This window comes from Macaca nemestrina, chromosome 1, assembly GCF_043159975.1.
Source record: "Macaca nemestrina isolate mMacNem1 chromosome 1, mMacNem.hap1, whole genome shotgun sequence".
NCBI classification, from domain to species: Eukaryota; Metazoa; Chordata; class Mammalia; order Primates; family Cercopithecidae; genus Macaca; species Macaca nemestrina.
In genome coordinates, this window is record NC_092125.1 from 18,297,320 (window position 1) to 18,315,954 (window position 18,635).

The 18,635-nt window shown below is 48.7% G+C and overlaps 2 protein-coding genes and 1 long non-coding RNA gene across 3 annotated transcripts in view; 2 read left to right on the top strand and 1 right to left on the bottom strand.

The window, feature by feature from the left end:
* Positions 1-7,602, top strand: part of LOC105499159 (tetratricopeptide repeat domain 13) — a 102,140-nt gene extending 94,538 nt beyond the window's left edge. Inside the window, exon 23 of the mRNA XM_011771641.2 lies at positions 7,449-7,602. Within this exon, the coding sequence (XP_011769943.1) occupies positions 7,449-7,485 (37 nt within the window). The 3' untranslated portion in view covers positions 7,486-7,602. The remainder of the gene's footprint in view (positions 1-7,448) is intronic.
* On the bottom strand, positions 7,509-12,019 carry LOC105499160 (uncharacterized). The gene is made up of 3 exons (XR_011610520.1): positions 11,711-12,019; positions 11,299-11,559; positions 7,509-7,732 (listed from the first exon to the last, which is right to left on the bottom strand). It is a non-coding gene; the product is annotated as an uncharacterized lncRNA (long non-coding RNA).
* A 6,200-nt stretch (positions 12,020-18,219) lies between these two features.
* Positions 18,220-18,635, top strand: part of C1H1orf198 (chromosome 1 C1orf198 homolog) — a 31,255-nt gene continuing 30,839 nt past the window's right edge. The window contains exon 1 of the mRNA XM_011771638.3: positions 18,220-18,580. Within this exon, the coding sequence (XP_011769940.2) occupies positions 18,248-18,580 (333 nt within the window). The 5' untranslated portion in view covers positions 18,220-18,247. The remainder of the gene's footprint in view (positions 18,581-18,635) is intronic.

Consider the following 18,635-nt stretch of genomic DNA (forward strand, 5'->3'; position numbering starts at 1 on the left):
GGTAACACAGCAAGATTCCGTCTCAAAACAACAAAACAAAAACCAATAATCATTATTATTATTATGTTTGCTTTTGCTGAATGTATGTAATCCAATGGGTGGAATTAAGTGCAGATACGACAACATTTCTCTGGTGGTTCAGCTGTTTGGGCTGGGGTGTCCACATGTCCATACTGAGGCCCTCTTCAGTGCCAGTCAGGGCTGGGTGGGAAGAAAAGGAACCTGGGGCCTGTCCCCCTGAATCCTCAATTCAGTTGAAAGTCCAAGGATTCAGAAGCTTCTCAGTTCAATCCAGGACACCCAGGTCTCTGTGAAGGTGTATTTTTCAAGTCAACTTGGTAACTTCTAGATATTTAGAGATATGGTATAGGACCCTCTGTTTGTATTCTTGCTTTGGTCCTACACTGAATACGTAGAATGTTTTCTTGAATTGGAGGGAGAAGCAGCAGTGGGGGCTTTCCTACATACCTGCACAGTGCAAACAATTTCAAATTGTTGGGAAGGCCCGCAGCCATTCTCACTGTCTCTCCCCAAGTCTCCTGGGCTCCTGCTATCTCCTTCTCCCAGGCAGTCTTATACTGTACTACAAGTAAATCCCAAATGCTTCTTACTTTCTGAGGTAGAGAATTCCGATGCCTGCATGGCACCTGTTTTCTAGAACCTGCTACTTAAAGTGTGGATCACAGGCCACAATAGCAGCAGAATCAGGAAGCCTGGTGGAAATGCAGCCTCTCAACTGCCTGTGAGGCAGCATTTCCTATTCCTTGGAGCCCTAAGGAACATAGTGGGGAAATGCTGGCAGAGAAGCAGTGGATGCTATAGGAAAATGTGGGACAGGGCAGGGGAAGAGAGGAGCAAAGGTAGGGCCTCCAACCTTGAAGAAGAATAAGAAAATGGAAAAGAAATGGTGAGAAAAGCAAAAACAAATCCAGGACAACAACAAAAGCCTGAATGAAGAGAGTTTTCTCCAGGGGACCAGAACCACCACAGCCTCCTGTCTCATTCAGCAGAGGGGCTGACGAGGGTGAGAACAAGAGAAAGACCCTACCTAGACTTGACAATCAGGAGGCAGAGTGAAACATGGGAGTGTGTTGAGGGGAGGGCCTTGGCTTGTAGGGATAGAGGGTGGGAGGAGAGGACCAGAGTCTGGAGGTGGTGAGAAAATGGAATGGAGGGGAATCTGTCCACTTTGGAGAGACAGAGGAAACAGGTAGGAAATGCCCCATGTGCATTTGGACAAATGGACAATACTGGTTTCTTTCCAGCCAGGCTGCCCCAGAGAGGCAGAAGGAGAAAACACAGCCAGGCAGCTCTGGGCAGAGAGAGAGAACACAGTCTAGTGGTGGAGGGGTAGCTTTGGTCTCTTCCAAGGCATAAGGACCTGACCCTCCTAAAATAGCCCAAAGTCACCCCACACCCCTCTGCATCAGGCTGCAGTGTCCACTGCTGGCTTCTGTCCTGCTGGGCCACATCTCTGATCCTTCAGAGGTGCCCCTAGCTAAGCCACAGGAAGCCCCCAGAGCACCTTCCTTCCTTTTCAGCCTTCCTGGGCTAAGTAAGGACATGCTCATATTTGGAGGAAGATAGGACAAACCCCAGGGCAAGAGGTAGGTGCCATGTGAGGGCCTCTCTGGTGCCATCTCTCTTGCCTAAGGTGCTGAGACCATAAGAGCCCTGGGGAAGTAGCAACTCTCAGGGCAAGCCTGGTCACTTCCAACCCAGCATTCTTGGAACCCAGCCCCTTTTACTGTTGTCTGATGGGTTTTTCTTGCCCGAAGCACAGATAGAGCCAATTTACCAAGACAGCAATATTGTAACAGAGAAATAGTTGAATAAATGGAGCTGGCTAAGTAGAAGACTGGGGTTTATTACTCAAATCAGTCTCCTCCAAAATTCAGAGACTGAGATTTTTAAAGAATGATTTGGTGGGCAGGGGGTGAGGGAATGGGTGCTGCTAATTGATTAGGGATAAAATCACAAGGGTGTGGTCTTCATGCTCCTCTAGGTGGGGGTGAGAGGACCCAGTGGGGTCAGTTAGTTGTCAGAAATGCAAGTTAGAAAAACACCTTAAAAAAAAAATCTTAGGTTCTACAATAGTGGTGTTATCTACGGGAGTAATTGGGGACGCTACAAATTTTTTGACTTCCAGAACAGTGCTGGTTCCATTTAACTATGCCTATGTCCCTCTCATGACCCTAACCTTGTGGACTTTCGTTAGTTTTACAAAGGCACTTTAGTTTTGGGAAGGGTTATTATCATCCTTGCTTTAAGGTTAAATCATAAACTAAATTCCTTTCAAAGTTAGGTTGGTCTATACCCAGGAATAAACAAGAAAAGCTTGAAGGTTAGAAGCAAGATAGAGTTAGGTATGTTAGATTTCTCTTACTGTCATTTTGCAAAGGCAGATTCATTGCCTCCAGGCACTCAGTTCTGCTCTCCACTCCCTCCCTGTTGCTTGGGCTGGCGGGCTCTCACCCTCCCACTCTCAGCCTCCCTTCCAACTATTTCCCTGGACTGCTCGCTCCTTCTCCTCACACAGCTGGCTTCAAATCTAAATTTAAAAACTTAACCTAAATAAAAAAATCCTGCAGTGGTTTTTTTTGGAATTACTATCACATTTGACATACGCAGAAACTGAGGCACAGGAGGTCGTCTGTTGGTGTCACACTCCAGAACACTGGTGCTGGGGTTGGAATGCAGGTGGCCAGGCTCCAGGGCCCTCTCTGTGCCTCTTTGAGGAGACAATTTCCTCCTCAGCCTGAGACCTCCTCCACCACGCTCAGGCACAAACCTTCACGGCCAGGGAATCATTTGCCCAGGGGAGGGAGTGTACAGGGATGCCCAGCAGAACACAGAGGTCAGCTGTCCTTTTCAACACAGAGGTCAGCCGTCCTTTTCAACACAGAGGTCAGCTGTCCTTTTCAACACAGAGGTCAGCTGTCCTTTTCAACACATTTCTAAACTTGGCCACAGCAGCGAAGTGGCCACCCAGCGTACTTTGGACTTACATGTGCTTGGCTCTGTGTCTGTAGGAGAAAGAGAGGTGGTTTTGCTTTTGTTTTGTTTTTTTAATTTTTTTTTTTTTTTTTTTTTTTTGAGATGGAGTCTCACTCTGTCGCCCAGGCTGGAGTGCAGTGGCGCAATCTACGCTCACTGCAAGCTCCGCCTCCCGGGTTCACGCCATTCTCCTGCCTCAGCCTCCCCAGTAGCTGGGACTACAGGCACCTGCCACCATGCCCGGCTAATTTTTTGTATTTTTAGTAGGGACGGGGTTTCACCGCGTTAGCCAGGGTGGTCTCGATCTCCTGACCTTGTGATCCACCCGCCTCGGCCTCCCAAAGTGCTGGGATTACAGGCTTGAGCCACCGCGCCCGGCCCGCTTTTGGTTTTTAAGTTTCACAAGCTTAGCTGTGACCATCGTGAGGCAAATACAGGAGAGGCAGAAGACAGTGTGGTGAGATAAAGCCAGTTCTTCACCCCAAAAGGAGTGGAGCCAGGGAAGCAGACGAGGAAGCAATAGAGGCAGCTTCTGATGTAATGTGGACCCTCCAGGTCTCCACCACTCCACCTTCCCCGCCCACACTTCCTCTCCTTTAAGCGCCCTGTCCAGGCGGTCGGAGTGATCCCTGGCCCCGTGCTTTGTCTCTTCTCAGGACTGAGAGACTCTGTCGTCTCTTTCTCACCATGCTTCCCCTACCTGTGTGCCAGGTGAACCTCCTTATCCTTCACCCTCTGTTCTTTTTCTCCTACAAGAAAGTTATGGATTTCCTCTGCAGAGCCCACTGTGGCTTCTGCTTATTTCCACTGTAGCCTTTATCTGCCTTGTTATCATGCTACCCAGGGCAGAGAGAACGTCTTTCCATCCTAGGGTATGGTCCCTGGCTAGGGCTCTATCCTCAGACCCGTGGTCACAGACCTAGGTGAAGACAGGGATTTTTGTTCTCCTCCCAAACGTTGCATTTCCCAAGACCACCCTGGCCTGCTACGTCCCCATCCTGTGCCTATAAAAACCCCGAGACCCTAGCAGGTAAACACACAGGCGGCTGGATGTTAAGGGCATATTCACAGGCACTAGCAGGCCAGCAGGCCATTGACCAGCAGAACAACTCGGAGTTTAGCTGGGGTGGTCAGAGAAGAGTTGGCCGCTCAGTAGCCACCCTCCAGGGGAAAACTTTCCCACTCCATCCCCTTCTGGCTTCCCCCACCTGCCAAGAGCTATTTCCACTCAATAAAACCCTGAACTCATTCCCCAAGTGCAGGTGTGGTCTGATTCTTCCAGTACATGAAAGCAAGAATCCCAGGATACAGAAAGCCCTCTGTCCTTGTGATAAGGCAGGGGTCCAACTGAGCTGACTAACACAAGCCGCCTACGGACGGCTAAACTAAAAGAGCATCCTGTAACACACGCCCACTGGGGCTTCAGCTGTAAACCCTCACCCCTCGATACTGCCATGGGGTCAGAGCCCCACAGCCTGCCCATCTGTATGCTTTGAGTTTGAGCAGCGGGGCACTGAAGAAGCGAGCCATATCCCATTGCATGCCCTGTGAGGGACAAGGGAACCTTTCCCGTTTCAGAGGCACCTGCTAATGCTGCTGCTTTTTTTCTTTTTGTTTTTCTTTTTTTTTGAATCTCATTGTGTCACCCAGGCTGGAGTGTAGTGGTGCGATCTTGGCTCATTGCCACCTCCGCCTCCCGGGTTCAAGTCATTCTCCTGCCTCAGCCTCCCGAGTAGCTGGGACTACAGGCATGCACCACCATGCCCAGCTAATTTTTGTATTTTTAGTAGAGACAGGGTTTCAACATGTTGGCCAGGCTGGTCTCAAACTCCTGACCTCAAGTAATCCACCCACCTCAGCCTCCCAAAGTGCTGGGATTACAGGTGTGAGCCACCACACTGGCCCCTACTAAAGCTTCTTAACTCTGCTGTGTATATACTGCTTAGAATGGGCATATTCTTTGGAGCTGGAGTTTGGAGAATGTCTCAAAGCTTCCTAAGCATTGAAGACAGACACCATTCCTTCCTTAGGCTGTGCCGCCCACCAGCCTCTTCTCCTTGATGAACAGGGAAGAAGAGACACAACACTAGAAGGAAAAGGGAGTTCTGGCACAGTCCTGGTGTTTGTCTGTCCTTCTGAGATTGGCTCTGGGAGTGTGTGGATGCATTTTGGCTCCATGGTGAATGGCTGTTGGAGGGAAAGGATAGTGTGTTTAGATTTCTGCTCTGTCACTTGTGAGTGGTGAGGCCTTGGGCAAGCACCTGACCTTGTAGAGATTCTGCTTTTTTACTTGTAAAATACTTTCTTCATAGGGATGCTATGAGAACAAATGACAGGCACCGTAAGGATTCAATGGATGCTTGTTTCCTTCATAGCACTTAGCACAGCCTAGTGCTTTTGTCTGTGTGCTTGCTTTTCATTCTCTTCCTCATCTATTAGATGACAAGCTTGATAAGAGCTGGGTCTTATGCTCATTGTTCCTGGGAGCCTAGCACAGTGTCTGGCACAGAATGAATGAATGAATGAATGAATGAATGAATGAATGTGTACTGAATAACATACTGTGATAGCACACTAGTTTGAGATTCCAGCCTCTGAGTTTTATTCTCATCACTAACACTGAGATATTCCCTGAGCTTGAGTAGATCACTTTTTCTCTGTCTCTAGACTAGTTTCCCCAACCATTAGGTGAAGTAAATTTAACCTCTTTCTTCTTAATAGGAATATTATTAGGACCTACGTGCTAACGTGTCCAAAGTACTTAGTGCTTCTCAGATGAAGGTTTCTATTAAGTAGGTACGATTAATCTCAGGGAGTTCCTTGATTTTCCCCCAAATACAGGATACATGGCAAGGGTGGTTTTTGCTTTTTCTGAGGAGATTGGGAGATTTTGCAATAGTGGATCCCATATAGCGATTGTTTATTGATATAGGAACATAACTAATGTTTCTGAAATGTAGCTTCCTTGATTTGATCTCTATTATATGATGTTTTCAAAAGAGCTTAATCAGAGCCCTCCATATTTCTGTTTGTTGGCAACAGGAGTGCCCTGTTGCTAGGAAGTTCACATGGGCATTGCGGAAGGTGACAGCCACTGTAGGTGCCAGACCCAAAGGGAGAAGGGGATGGGGACAACATGCGGCAAGGAGGTTCTCTGGGGACTGCTTGTCCATGTGGGCACACTGCCACCTGTGTCATCAGGTGTCCTCCTTGCAGCAACTGCTCAGGGGTTGCCAGAGCTGCGTGACTGTTGTCCTTATGTGGCAGTCAGTACCCACAGTCTGCTTCCTGCTGTGGCCATGGCAGCAACAGTGGCCATAGCATAGAGGAGAGGGGATGTGGTAAAGGTCGGTGAGATGGCATTTAATCCAGATCTTCAGAAATTGGTAGAACTTGGACAGGCAGGCCTGAGGAAGAGCAGCTTTCTAACCAAATGGTCTGATGCAAACCAAAGCACAAAGGTCACAATGAGGATGGTCTGTACCCAGGGCTTTGGTGATGTGCTGTCACTGGTGACGGCTGGTGAAGGCCAGAAAGAGCTGCTATCTAAAGTAATAACAAAAATAGAGACACCCAACCAGAGGGTCTGTGAAAGAGGAGGAGGCCTGCAGAGGGGCACAGGGTGATTGTAGAGGAGGAGGCCTGCAGAGGGGCACAGGGTGATTGTAGAGGAGGAGGCCTGCAGAGGGATGCAGGGTGATTGAGGAGGGGGAGGCTGGCAGAGGGGGGCAGGGTGATTGAGGAGGGGGAGGCGGGTGGGGGGGGTAGGGTGACTGAGGAGGGGGAGGCCAGTGTGGGGTGGGGGCAGGGTGATTGGAGATGGGGAGGCCTGCAGAGGGGTGCAGGGTGATTGAGGAGGGGGAGGCTGGCAGAGGAGGGGCAAGGTGATTGGAGAGGGGAAGGCCAGCTGGTGGGGGAGAGAGGCAGGGTGATTGAAGAAGGGGAGGCTGGCAGAGGGGGGGCAGGGTGATTGAGGACGGGGAGGCCAGCAGAGGGGTGCAGGGTGGTTGGAGAGGGAGTAACCCGGAGTTGGGAAGACCAGGCACACCAGATAGACAATTCGACCTGGAGTATGCTAGTGGCAGTGGAAGAGGAAAGAAAAGGACGGCATACTTTGAAGACCATTGCAAGCATGACATAACTTTTTCCTTGAGTAGACCTGCAGTATGAAGCCATGAGCTGAATTATTAATACAACATGACATTTGGAGGCCAACTTGTAGGCAAGATGCCCTCCTCCATCCACCTCTCATTCATTTAAAAAGGATTAACTGAAGGCTCCCCTGAGGCTCTGGCCAGTGGTTTTCATGGACCCGAAGGTGGGGAGCCATCTGAGAGGGAAGGCTGTCCTCCCTTACTTCTCATCCTGCAGAAACTTCATAGACAACTGTTTTCACTTTTCTGTATTTGTTCCCATTATTCATAACATCTTGGTATTTTGATATATTTCAGGTTAATGGAATTCAAGAACATAAATTCAAGCGGATAATATAATGAAAATACTACTATCTCCATAAGTCAGTCTTTTTAACTGCCTAAAGTTTTAACCAAGTCCCAGAGCTTTGGCTAATGATGAAAGAGGTAACAGAACAAACTCAAGTCTCTCGTCGAGCAGATGGAGCTGGTGGATTCCAGGACACTCCCCAAGGGAGCCAGGGATGACCATCTACGGATCTCAAAGTGCCGACATTTGCAAACCAGGACCCAGGAGCCCATTTAACAAATGTCAGGGCAGCCTGCAGAGAGGAATGGAAGGAAGAAACATGCATTCCACATCTGGGAGTGTTTAGAAGTTGGAAACCGATCATTTAGAAGAAGAGAGGAATTCCCTTTACTTCTCAATCAATAAATCATTGCCACATAGTTTAATAGCCTCCTCTCCGTTGGCCTCTTATTTTTAAATCTCCCTCATCCTCCCTCTCTCTCTAACTGCATTTATACACGGTTATTAAACCAAAGATTTATATGAGTTTAAAGCCATTTCCACATGTATAATGTGGAAATGTTGGCATTATTCTTTCCAGGACACCAAAATTTATGTGAGGTCAAACTATAAAGGAGACAAACTGTCTCTTTTGTGCCTGCCCTCCCTCTGTCTCCAGGGAAGAGCTCTTTTGGGTGGAGGTGATCATGAGGACTTCCTGGAGGAGGGGGCATTTGAGCAAGGTCCTAAGGACAGGATTACTGTAGTTGGAGATAACCAGGTAGGAATTCCAGGTGAAGGGAAAAAAGAGTAAATAACTGATTCTAGAGTTATTTACAGGTATACCTTGTTTTATTGCATTTCACTTTATTGTGTTTCACAGATACTATGTTTTTTACAAATTGAAGATTCACGGCAACCCTGTATCGAATGAGTCTATCGGTGCCATTTTCCCAACAGCATATGCTCGCTTTGTGTCTCTGTCAGCATTTTTTGTCAATAAGGTCTTTTTAAAATAATGTATGTACTTTTTTTTTTTTTTTTTTTTTTTTTTTTTGAGACGGAGTCTTGCTCTGTCGCCCAGGCTGGAGCGCAGTGACCAGATCTCGGCTCACTGCAAGCTCCGCCTCCCGGGTTCCCGCCATTCTCCTGCCTCAGCCTCCCGAGTAGCTGGGACTACAGGCGCCCGCCACCTCGCCCGGCTAGTTTTTTGTATTTTTTAGTAGAGACGGGGTTTCACCGTGTTAGCCAGGATGGTCTCGATCTCCTGACCTCGTGATCCACCCGTCTCGGCCTCCCAAAGTGCTGGGATTACAGGCTTGAGCCACCGCGCCCGGCCGTATGTACTTTTTTTAAAGACATAATATCATTGCACACTTAAGAGGCTATAGTATAGTGCAAACACAGCTTTGATAAGCTCTGGGGAACCACAACATTTATGTGACTTGCTTTATTGTGATATCTGCTTTATTGCAGTGGTCTGGAACTGAACTTGAATTATCTCTGAGGTATGCCTGTATATTTTTATAGAGGCTAATAATCTTAAAGGCCTGTCTAAATGTAAACATTCAGGTAGGTAGGAGATGTTTATTGCTTCTGAGAAGTTGTTTAGCATTTTTCACAGAGCAATTAAACCTGTTGTCTTTGCTAAGTATGGTATAGACAGAAAGAAAGGTCCAGTTTTGAGTCTCATGTGAGTCACGTGGTTTTGCCCAGAGAAGACGATTCTGTTCCAGGCTGTAGGTGCAGAGAGCACCCCAGACCCAGCATCACTTGCCTTGGTGACAAATCAGTGTCTCAGGGAAAACTCTCCCTACAGTTGGAAAAATAGCCCAAAATATTCAAAGCACACTTTATGCCGAGAGTAGTTTGGAACATCATCTTCTCGTCTTCCCTCACTCGCGCCGGCCCTCCTTTGTCTTGCCCATGAACACTGCTCTCCAATTACGCAGTGACTCCCCTAAAGAAACCAAAGCTCACTCTCATGCACTCCCATGCTGTACCGGTGCCGGGGGTCGGGAGAGCAGAGAACAGTCCCATTGCAGGGCAGCATCTGGAATAACCAGCCACAGATGTAGGCATGAGTCATCGTCCTCTGGGAGCCTCGCCCGCATCCCTGCTGAAGGCCCACGCGGGGCAGGCCAGCTTGATCTACTGCCCATTGCCCTGCCAGGGCTCAAGGCGTCAGATGATTTCCCTCCCCAGGCTGCCATGTGTTTGCCACAGCGCACGGCACTTCACCAGCAGTTTGGCAATGGGCTCACGCAATGTTGGAGCTGGTCTCTCAGCTGTAAGAAGCAGGCTAGGACGCTGCCTGTGGCTTCTCCATGGCCTTGCAGGACATCTCCATGGAGAAGAACAGGCTCACAGATGACTGTTTTGAGACAGCAAGTTCACTGGACACCCATTTGTACCAAGGGCATACTTGGCATTCAGCTGTGTAGCAGGCACTTTGGGATGGGTGACAGAAAAAGAAGAACCCTGCCCTTATCTTCAGCTAAGGTAAAAGACCTGAAATAGCCATAGATAACACTGAGGGACCGTACATGCAGGCAGACATGACAAATACAACAGCTGTAAGTGTCGAGTGGACACAGAGTCAGGGACGCTGGGGTGGCTGGTGTGTGCTGAGGGAGGGGCCTTCGCATATGTCACCTCTGTCATTTGACGCTACCCTAGAACGTGGATAGTTACCCCATCTTAAAGAGGAAGAAACTGAGGCCCAGACAGGTATTTAGCAGAAGATTTTTGTGAGCCATACGTCACCCCTTCGCCCACCTCTGTGGTGGGCAGGTGAGTGATGACGGCGCTCCACCTCCAACACAACTCACTTCACTGTCTCAGGGCCTTTCTCCAAAGCCTTTGGGTCTTGTCAGCCCCCAGGGGTGCGCCCAGGGCAACCTTCAACCATGGGGAATAGGAGTTGAGTCAACAGATAAAGATCCCAGCCTCCTGTTCTTTGGGGGTCCAATTCTGAGGGGCTTGTAACACGGTTCACAGACAGTGCCCCGTGTGACTGATCTCCAGTAGCCCACAGTGGCAGTGGGCTCAATGACACATAATTGTTTGATTTTTCCTACTTCCCATCCCTCATTCCGGCTTCCCTGTATCACTTCCCAAATTAACTACACATATCCAAGTCCATATCATAGTCTCTGCTTTTAGGGTAGCCCAAAGTAAGATAACAGGCTAAGGAGCTTGTTTAATGTCATCTATGAGGCTAAGGAGCTTGTTTAATGTCATCTATGAGGCTGCAAAGTGTCTGAACCAGGACATAAACAAACCTAGGGCTTCTGCCTCCCACCAAGGTTCTCTGTGCCCTGTGTGACCCTGTCTCCCTGGAGGGGAAATTTCCCAAGAGTGCTGAGTTTTTTGTTTTTTTTTTTTTTGAGACGGAGTCTCACTCTGTTGCCCAGGCTGGAGTGCGGTGGCGCGATCTCGGCTCTGCCTCCCAGGTTCACACCATTCTCCTGCCTCAGCCTCCCGAGTAGCTGGGACTACAGGCACCCCCACCACGCCCGGCTAATTTTTTGTATTTTTAGTAGAGACAGGGTTTCACTGTGTTAGCCAGGACGGTCTCGATCTCCTGACCTCGTGATCTGCCTGCCTCGGCCTCTCAAAGTGCTGGGATTACAGGCGTGAGCCACTGTGCCTGGCCGAGTGCTGAGTTTTGAGCCAGACCTTGAAGAAAGTAATGGATGTCACTGGCATGGGAGAAAGAGACAGTGTTCTGGGAAGCATGAAAGACCTGATCAAAGGCACAGAAGAGAGACCCAGAAAGCTTTGAAAGGGACAGCAAGAGGCAGGCTCCCTGGATGCTGGCTGCACAGAGGTGAGGGGAGGAGGTGACAGATGAGACAGCGACTGCTCTACTCTTACCAAAGTCACCCGCAGCTCCTGAGTCATGAAATGACATGACACTAACAATATCCGGGATATGATGAGGTGGTACAGTGCAGAAAATGGATTTGAGTAGGTTGGGACTCAAAGGCAGTGATGCTGGCTCTTGTCCTTATGAACAGTTGTCTACCAGGCCATTTTGATTTCCTATGAGGCAGCGAAGGGTACCCTGGACACAAGTTTTGTTTTAAGGCGTCCTTGTTTGTGCTCCTGGATTGCTGGAGGCTCCGGTCTGGTAACCTGTCCTTGAGTCATGACAGGGAGCAACGCTGTATTCAAGGGTGGTGACATGTTACCCTAGAACACTGGTATAGTTACCCCCATCTTAAAGAGGAAGAAATGGAGGCACAGACGGGTACTTAGCAGAAGATTTTTGTGAGCCACGCCTTACCTTTGAGCCCACCTCTGTGGTGGGTAGGTGGGTGATGGCAGTGCCCCACTTCAAGCACACCCCACTTCCCTGTCTTGGGACTTTCCACCAAAACGTTTGAATCTTGTCAGTCTCCAGCCCTCCCACGGAAGACCCTAGGGCAACTTTCAACCACAGGGAAAGGGAGTTGAGTCAATGGATAAAGATCCCAGCCTCCTATCCCACCAATTTCAGAGTGTGGTCTCAGGACCAGTAGACCAGCATCATTTGGAAACTTGTTAAAAACTAAAGTTCTTGGCCAGGCACGGTGGCTTATGCCTGGAATTCCAGTGCTTTGGGAGGTCGAGGTGGGAGGATTGCTTCAGTTTGAGACCCATGTGGGCAACATAGCAAGACCCTGACTCTATTAAAAAGAAAAAGAAAAAAAAAAAGGTTCTTGGTCCCTACTGGGGACCTACTGAATCAGAAACTGTCGGGGTGGCGCCCTGAACTCTGATTTAACAAGGCCACTCTGCCATGCTTGAGCTTCGGAAGCACAGCTCGAGGATATGAACGTCTCTGCCAGTGTGTTCTACTTTAGCTGCTGTTTTCATCCTGTTGTTCTTAGTCCTAAAGTACTCCTTTAAGCCAAGCTGGGAAAGAAAACAGAAGTTAGTTCTTTGATAGCAGGTTCTCATTAAAACATAGACAAAACATCTAATAGAAAAATGTCTGACTAATGGACGACATCCGACTAATGTGATTTCACGGTGCCTGTTGCAGAGGAGATCCTCAATAATGTCAATTTCACTTTTCTAAGCAGGGAGATAAGATAAAACATGAGAATATGGTAAGCAAATGCCAAAAAAACAAATATATAAGTAATTATTTTAAATGATAAAGTGAATTTCTACTGGAAGACACCAGAAACACATGAGTAGAACAGACAGCATTTCCCTGTTGTTGTGCTCTGTGAACAGCCAGGAGTGCAGACAGAAGGGGGAGACCGTCATTCTGTCTTTGAGGGTGAACAGGTTGGGCTCAAACAGGGTGTGGCAGTTTTCTTGTAGAGGTTTATTTCTCTTCCTCGAGACCAGCCGGCCTTGCTGTCTCTCTCTCTCAATAAATTTTTTTTGTTTTTTAGAGACAGGGTCTTGCTTTGTCACCCAGGCTAGAGTGCAATGACATGATCATAGCTCACTGTAGCCTCAAACTCATGGGCTCAGGCAATCTTCCTGCCTCAGTCTCCCGAGTAGCTAGGAGTACAGGTGTGTGCCACCATACCTGGCTAATTATTTTATTTTATTTTTGTAGAGATGGGGTCTCACTGTGTTGTCCCGGCAGGTCTCAAACTCTTGGCCTCAAGCCATACTCCTGCCTTGGCCTCTCAAAGCTCTGGGATTAATAGATTTTTTACGTGGGACTGTTCTAGGGAGAAGAGTTCCAGGGCCATGACTGTGAGCCAAGATGTCAGACGTGTAATGGGAATGTTGGCCATCACTTTGGGTATTCGATTGTTACACTGAAAAATTAGTGCTATGTTTGACTTGACTTCCAAATGAGTGACTTGGAAACTTTAATACATCGTGCCGTTAGGGTCAGTTTTTAATATCATTATTATTATATCCAATGGTTAACCTTAGACACATCAATCCAATGTTACGGATTTAACAAAAGACAAAGGAACCCCTGTTCTGTGATCTCAATTCTGCCCCAAACTATGAGGTGAGCGGGTGGTCGCGGACAAGCTTAGGTGGGTCTCTTCTGTTGACGCCTCAGTTTTCTGTAGAGAGGGAATTAATGATGCCAATTATGGAATACTTATTCATTCCTTCATAATTCATAATTCCTTCACTATGAATAAGGCATTATTGTTTATAACAGTAAACAAGACAGATAAGGTTCTCCTTATTGTAAAGTTTGATTTCTAGTGGTCACTCAAGAACATTTCTGAGGAAAATGACTGAAATGGCACTACACAAGGAAGAACTCCACAGCTCAGGACACCAGAGACAGTTTGACTCAGTTAAAGCACTTGTTGCTATGTCTCCCTAATTTTTTTTCTTTTTTTTTTGAGTGGGGGAGGCGGTGGGGACAGCTCTGTCACTCAGGCTGGAGTGCAGTGGTGTGATTTTGGCTCACAGCAGCCTTGACCTCCCAGGGTTCAAGTGATCCTCCCACTTCAGCCTCCCAAGTAGCTGGGACTACGGGTGCATGCTACCACACCTGGCTAATTTTTATATTTTTTGTAGAGACGGGGTTTCATCATGCTTCCCAGACTGGTCTCAAACTCCTGGATTCAAGTGATCCACATGCTTTGGCCTCCCAAAGTGCTGGTATTACAAGCGTGAGCCACTGTATCTGGCCTCCCTAATTGCTAAGAAAAGCATTCCAGGAACGAATACCATGTTGTCTCAGTCCATTTTCTGGTTAAAACAGTACACTTGAAACTAGATAATTTATAAAGAAAAAAAAAGGTGGGAGGGGGTAAGTGATGAGAAATTCCTTAATGGGTGCCATGTACATTTTTCAGGGAATGGTCATCACTAGGCGATATATCCATGTAACAAAACTGCACTTGTACCCCCAGAATTTATACAAAAAGAAAAAGAAAAGGAATTTATTTCTTACAATTATGGAGGCTGACAAGTCCAAGTTTGAGTGGCTGCATCTGGAGAGGTCTTTCTTGCTGGTGGGGACTCTCTGCAGAGTCCCCAGATGGTGCAGGGCATCCCATGGTGAAGGGCTGAGCATGATTGTTCATATTTTTCTGCTCTTCTTATAAAACCACAAGTTGGCTGGGCACAGTGCCTCATGCCTGTAATCCCAACACTTTGGGAGCCCAAGGCGGGTGCATCACGAGGTCAGGAGATCGAGACCATCCTGGCTAACACGGTGAAACTCTGTCTCTACTAAAAATACAAAAAATTAGCTGGGCATGGTGGCAGCCCCAGCTATTCGAGAGGCTGAAGCAGGAGAATCGCTTGAACACAGGAGGTGGAGGTTGCAGTGAGCCGAGATCGCGCCACTGCACTCCAGCCTGGGCGACAGAGCGAGACTCTGTCTCAAAAAAACAAAACAAAACAAAACAACCCCTCCCCCAAAAAACACAAAAAACAAAAATACAAAAAAGCTACCAGTCCCACTTCCATAACCCATTAATCCATTAACCCAGTATTGGTCCATGAATGGATTAATCCATTCATGAGAGCAGAGCCTTCATAACCCAATCAGTTGTTACGGGCTCCACCTCTCAATACTGCCACACTGAGGATTTAATTTCAACATGAGTTTTGGAGGAGACAAATATGAAACCAGAGCACTTATGAAAACCTGAGGCTGCTTACACAGACCTGGTAGAGTGTGCTCAAAGCCCTGGAAAGCCGATCTTGTGTGGGACCCTGATCACGGAACTAACGCTGTTCCCACACCCTTTTCATCTCCCCCCATACTGCTTAACATGAAGTAGCAAATGCCTCAGTAAAATGCTAATGATTAAAGGAATGCTCTTTGGACCACTGCAAGGTTTGAAAGCATTTCCATGGGTCAGGGACCACGTGTTAGCCTCTTCATTTTGTGAACAGAGAGAGTCTACTGGCCAAACCACATTCACAAAGAAAGATAATTTAGGCGGCCTCCATCCAAATTCTTACCTAAGAAGATGTTACAGACTAAATGCTTGTGTGCCCTCAAAATTCTGATGTTGAAACCCTACCTAATACCAATGTGATGGTATTAGGAGGTGAGGCCTGAAGAAAGTAATTAGGACTAGATGAGGTTATGAGAATGGAGTCTTTAGGAAAGGGATTTGTGCCCTACAGGAGTCATGAGAGAGCTTGCTGTATCCCTTTTCCCACCATGTGAGGATATAACAAGAAGCTGGCAGTCTGCAACCCAGAAGAGGGCTCTTACCAGAATCTGATCACGCTGGCATGCCAATGTCAGACCTCCAGCCTCCAGAACTGTAAGAAATACATATTTGTTGCTGAAGTCACCCAGTCTATGATACCATGTCCCAAAGGGACTGAGACAGGTTCTTAGTACTACAGCAATCCCGCACTATTTTACTTGAAGTCTTGGTCTATTCGGGCCACTATAACAAAATACTATAAACGGAGTGGCTTATCATTAATAGGAATTTATTTCTCACAGACCTGGAAGCTGGGAAGTCTGAGATCAAGGCATCCGCAGACTTGGGGTCTGGCTCTGCTTCCTGGCTCATAGGTTGTGCTTTCTGATGGCACCTTCTTGCTGTCTGGTCACACGGTGGATGGGGCAAGTGAGCTCCCTTGAGTCTCTTATAGGGGAACCAGTCCCATTCATGAGGGCTCTGCCCTCCTGACCTAAACATCTCCCCAAAGGCTCCACATCATCTTACCAGTTAGGATTTGAACATATGAATTTTGGGGGACGTAAACATTCAGATCCTGTCACTTAATTACATATTTGGAATTTGGGTTTTTTTGTTTTTGTTTTTTTGAGACCAAGTCTCCCTCTGTCGCCAGGCTAGAGTGTGGTGGTGCGATCTTGGCTCACTGCAACCTCCGACTTCCCGGTTCAAGCGATTCTCCTGCCTCAGCCTCCCGAGTAGCTGGGATTACAGGCACATGCCACCACGCCCAGCTAATTTTTGTATTTTTAGTAGAGATGGGGTTTCACCATGTTAGGCAGGATGGTCTCAATCTCCTGACCTCGTGATCCGCCCACCTCGGCCTCCCAAACTGCTGGGATTACAGGTGTGAGCCACCGTGCCTGGCCGGAGTTTGGCTATTTTTATTCCCTCCAGGAGTAGATAAAGATATATGTAAAAAAAATGTTTCTAATTTCAGCCAAGTCATCTGTTAGAGCCATATTTTAATTCCCCTGGGTTTCTTCTTATAATCTGGAAGAATTTTTCTTTTAGTTACCACCTTATCATTCAGATCACAGACTTTACATACTTTGGCCAATGTCCCTGAATTATCTCACGCTTTTGTTATCTTGAAAACTTCTTTGACAATCAATTATTGCCAGACCCAGAACACCTCATGGGGTTGTGCTTTTTCTTTTTGAAAGCAACAATTATTTCTACAACTGCTTTGAAAACATCATGAGACCAAGTTTCTAAGGGTACAGGCAGCTTCTCATGTGAATATCAAAGCAAGCCTGGGGATGTTAATTAAATTTCAAGAATACATCTTTAAATATTACCTACATTATTAAACAAGGATTAGAGGAGAGAAATCAGTGGGGTTCAGGTCAGTGTACTGAGCCTCTGTAGCATCAACTTAAACAGAAGTTCATACCCCAAAAAACTGTCCTTAAACTTCCCGTCTCATAAACAACCCGCCACTTACTGTGGAGGCTATATTTGGTGGTTCTTGCCTTTCCCTGCTTCAATATATTATGTTGTGAACACTGTTGATAATAATGTCTTTAACTGTAGAGCCTGCCACATTCATGACATTCCAAAAATATTCTGAGGATTTCTGGGCCGGAAGATGAGGCCATCTCACATTTAAAATAGGACTTTGCAAGTTATTTCTACTCTGTGTTCAGAATAATCCAAGCAAAGACTCTAAGTAACAGCTGAAATGCTGTTTTTTTATTTTTTTTATTTTACGAGTGGACACAATTCTCATCTGAGTCCTGTTAGTCTTGTTAAAATAAGTCAGACAGAGAGAGGGGGCTGGGGCAAGTAGGGGCTCTCTATAATTTTAATTTTGTGGTCTGGGACACACCTCAAAATTACAAACCCCGGCCCCCTACTGTTGGGATGTCGCCTCTGAGTCTGAAAACTTTCTGCTCCTCTTTGGTTTGTTTGCGAACATCGAACTGCCAAGAGTTCTGAGCTCCTTGGGTTGGGGAAAGGCACCTGGGCTACCGGCTACTTCATGCACACTCCCGGCCCTGAGGGGAAGCCAGAACCAGACGCCCCGCACAGGTCTAGCCTTCCACGTCTCCCTCCCGCCTCCGGGCTGTCCTGCGGCCCCGGCTATCTGCAGCTCACCGCGCCAGGCCCCGGGCCCAGCGTCCCGGACTGGCCCAGAGAAAGCAGAGAAGGTGTGGCTCGTCCGGGAAAGGGACAGAAGGAAAGGAGTAAAAACAGAAGCCAGGCAGCCAGCGGCTCGGCCCGAAATGCTGGGGCTTTCTTAGGCTCACTGGAGGTTGAAAAAAGTTTCCTTTGTCAAGCAGTGGCCACGTGGCGCTATGGCGGTCACTACCGGGAATTAACCACGGCCACACTCTCAGGGCGCCAAGCGCCGGCTCGGGGACACGCCGGCCACCACCTCAGCCGGCTAAGGGGAACCCGAAACCTGCTGGCACCGCGGGAATCCACTATGGAGGCGTAAAGGGGGACCCATTGGGGTCCGCGAGGGGGGGCAGGGGGAGGGGAGCGGAGGGAGGAGCTCCCGGGGAGGGGGCCGCGGAGGGCCGGGGTCCCGGGGCTTGAGGAGATGGGTTGGCTGGGAGACCCGGGTCCGCGGCTGTGCAGGGCGGGGTTCCCGGAGGGGGCGGGGCTCTGGGCGGCGCGGGGCGGGGCGGGGGCGGGCACAGCGCGGGGCGGGGCGCGGGCCGGGAGCGGCAGGCAGGCCGGGCATGGCGTCCATGGCGGCGGCTATCGCGGCCTCGCGCTCGGCGGTCATGAGCGGGAACCGGCCTCTTGACGACCGGGAGCGAAAGCGCTTCACTTACTTCTCGTCGCTGAGCCCCATGGCCAGGAAGATCATGCAGGACAAGGAGAAGATCCGCGAGAAGTACGGGCCCGAGTGGGCGCGGCTGCCGCCCGCGCAGCAGGACGAGATCATCGACCGGTGCCTGGTGGGGCCGCGCGCTCCGGCGCCCCGAGACCCCGGGGACTCGGAGGAGCTCACGCGCTTCCCCGGCCTGCGCGGGCCCACGGGCCAGAAGGTGGTGCGCTTCGGGGACGAGGTAGGTGCGGGCCTGGCCGCGGACCCTCTTCCCCGCCTGGCGCCCCGGCCCGGGG